The 3329-nt window shown below is 35.3% G+C and overlaps 1 protein-coding gene across 1 annotated transcript in view; it reads left to right on the top strand.

The window, feature by feature from the left end:
* LOC106877072 (ragulator complex protein LAMTOR5) overlaps positions 1 to 3329 on the top strand; it is an 18911-nt gene that overhangs the window by 12132 nt on the left and 3450 nt on the right. The window contains exon 2 of the mRNA XM_014925861.2: positions 3184 to 3245. Within this exon, the coding sequence (XP_014781347.1) occupies positions 3184 to 3245 (62 nt within the window). The remainder of the gene's footprint in view (positions 1 to 3183; positions 3246 to 3329) is intronic.

Raw genomic sequence — 3329 nt, forward strand, 5'->3', positions numbered from 1 at the left:
AAAAGACAATGTGTTTAGCACACCAATTTGGACAGAGTTATTATTTTTGTAAGAAGGGATGGATCATATCTGAAAACAGCTTCAGGAGTTGTGAAGAACGAATTTGTATGTAGTCTGTTTCTGAGAGCTATTCTATTGGAATGCCCAGCTCTCTCATGTATCCATGTTTAAAATTTCAATGAAATTGCATGAACAATACTTGAGTTATAAGCGCACAAACGGACAGACAGACGAAACGGATTTTATATGTTAAGATATCAAAAATAAGCAACAGGATATCAAGAAGTGACACAGTAAGACTGTTTCAGGCAGCTCCATTTAATTGAACAATGCAATCATTACGTCATTTTAAATGCAGTGCTATCATCAGCTGCACAAATAAACAGAATATTAACTAGTTGGACACATTAATATAATTTTTCTCAAATACTTTAACAGAGCAAGAAGATGGAAGAAATCCATGTTGTCACTATTGTAGTTAAGAATAGACTACACTTCCAAGAATGGCATGAGGTCTACTGGGGTCATAGCTTGTAAAGGATTGTGGTTCATTTCTAATTTATTTGTCTTTTTATCAAATACTAAATCTAAGACTAGAGGACTGTGTCTGTTTGGAATGAAGGGCAAGAGTGAGTTGACAGGTCATGGCTAAGTATGGTCATAAATATTGTCATATATATCCTTTTTCCTCAGGGAGGGAAGAAGACATTCGGAGTAGTAAGATGGATATAGAGTAACTGTCTATAAAAGGAGGCTGGGCACAGGAAGATTCTAAATCATGATGTTAATTACCAGTTAAAGGGGATGATGCTAATAAGACGTGCGCGCGCGCACACACACACACACACACACACACACACACACACACACACACACACACACACACACACACACACACACACACACACACACACACACACAGATAGTTTGGAAAATTTGGTATTAAACTTTGACTCCCAAGAAATGCTTAGTTCTGTTGGTTCATTAAATGATTTTCTTTCATCTATTCATACCAAAGGTACTTAGAATGCAACTCTTAATGCAAAAGACTTGTTATAGCCAAAGTTGAAAAAAAAAAAAATAAAAGTTCATAATCTTTCTAAGCTCGTCATATTGCAATAAATAAATATGGCCAGACGTTATGTGTGAAAAGTGTCAGTAGCAATGACGGAGGACAATCGGCACTGTAGTCAGTGTATCAGTACGACTATTTTTAATGTCTTTTAGATAGACAAAAGAACTAGAGCTATTATGAACCATTAAGAATTTACTGTTAGTGATATATTTGGAATAAATTTTTTCAACTTTGAGAGGGTTCATGTCCTTCAACTTTCCAGTACACTCTGTTAAGTATTTGACATTAGAAAAGGTATCCAGCTGGAGAAACCATGCCAAAGCAGACAGCAGAGCTTGGTGCAGTCTTCTGACTTGCCGGTTCCTGTCAAACCGTCCTACCCATTCCAGTATGGAAAACGGACGTTAAATAATGATGGTGATGATAATGATGGAGAATGTATGTTTTCACACAATTTTGAAATGGAATTAAAATTCAAATAATTGACTGTACAACGACTCTGCTTCATTTGGTTTAAGCAATCATAAGAGACATATCGTAACAGATAATTTCTTTTTTCCTTTCCTCATTTGTATAAACGTATTTTTGTCACAAGCAGACGATTCCAGTGTTTAAAATGGTGACGTCGTTAGGCACCCTTTTACTGTAATACAATTCTTAGGCTGATATTGTAAATAGAAATTGAAAGAGAGGAATTGAATGGGTAAAAAGAGCAAAGAATTTAGTAGTTTCTCTGAATTGTGTTTAAAAGAATTGGCTTTAAGAAATGTAACTCTCGATAACACACATGTATTATCTCCCTTGAAGTGATTCTATGCTAGTAAGAGGAAGTCTCGAAGTTAAGAAAACAGTTGTAGATGTGTGTTCGTGGCTACTTCGTACTCCCTCGAGCATTTCGTTGTGTCCGTTCCTGGATATGTAGTTTTAATTATTACTTGTATGATATATATAGTGAAGATGCATGGCTCGGTGGTTAGAGCATCGAACTTACGATCGTGAGGTTGAGAGTTCGATTCCCGGACCGGGTTGCGTGTTGTGTTCTTGAGCAAGACACTTTATTTCACGTTGCTCCAGTTAACTCAGCTGTAGAAATAAGTTGTGACATCACTGGTACCAAGCTGTATCGTCTCCTTTGCTTTTCCCTTGGATAACATCAGTAGTGTGGAGAGGGGAGGCTGGTATGCATAGGCGACTGCTAGCCTTCCACAAACAACCTTGCTCAGACTTGTGCCTGGGAGGGTAACTTTCTAGGTGGAATCCCATGGTCATTCATGACCGAAGCGGGGTCTCCTTGTATAATATAGAGGCCTGCTTAATATTTATTTATGATTATTTTATTTATTGACTTTTATGTAGCAGTCCCCGAAAACTTAACTGAAAACTTGCTTATTCTATACAAATCCATTTGTTAATTTTGGCTGTTCTATTGGAGAGTAAGTAAACAAAGTTGAACGAGAGAGAGAGAGAGAGCTCTTGTAAAATTATATTTTATATTTTAAAATTTTTACAAAAATTACAGATTGGGGCATTTTATTTTGTAATGAAATTAATTCTATGCATTAAGATCCCTGCCCTTTTTTTGTCAGTGAAAAAATATTTTCAGTTATTATGCAAGACTGCTGGGATTTCAATTCAATTCATTACTATTTTTTAATATTCCCTCGTCTTTCTCCCTGCAAATTTGTAAGCACCTAATGTAGCTAATTGTGTCATGTTGCCAAATTGTAGAGAGATTTTACATTAAATTAAAAACTCAAACTTTCACTAAACCTTATTAAATACAACCTTGAATATTAATCTAGAAAAAATTATAAATTTGGGAAGGTATTAAGCTTCCAAAATTACCTGTTCCAAATAACATGTTAGATCTAAGATTTGTTCAGTTAACATAATTATCTTAGGAATTCATGGATTAACAACACTAATTATGTTAAACAATGTATAATTATGGTATGATTAATATAGTGATCTAATGTACAATTTGACTAGGCTGAGAACAATGAATATAGTTTATCAATTAATATATGTGAAAACTGAAATATTTATAAAATCTTTACTGAGGTTGTTATTTCATGTTGTTGATTAATTATAATCTGTTTTCGTTTCAGAGGAGAAAATCCTGAAGTGACTGGTGTAATTTGCACTGACCAACATGGTCTCTGTCTTGGAGGTAAGTCCCATCCCTCATTCTCATCCTACTTCTGTCACTCTCTCTCTCTCTCTCTCTCTCTCTCTCTCTCTCTCTCTCTCTCTC

Source organism: Octopus bimaculoides, chromosome 4 (assembly GCF_001194135.2).
Source record: "Octopus bimaculoides isolate UCB-OBI-ISO-001 chromosome 4, ASM119413v2, whole genome shotgun sequence".
In the NCBI taxonomy this organism is placed as follows: domain Eukaryota; kingdom Metazoa; phylum Mollusca; class Cephalopoda; order Octopoda; family Octopodidae; genus Octopus; species Octopus bimaculoides.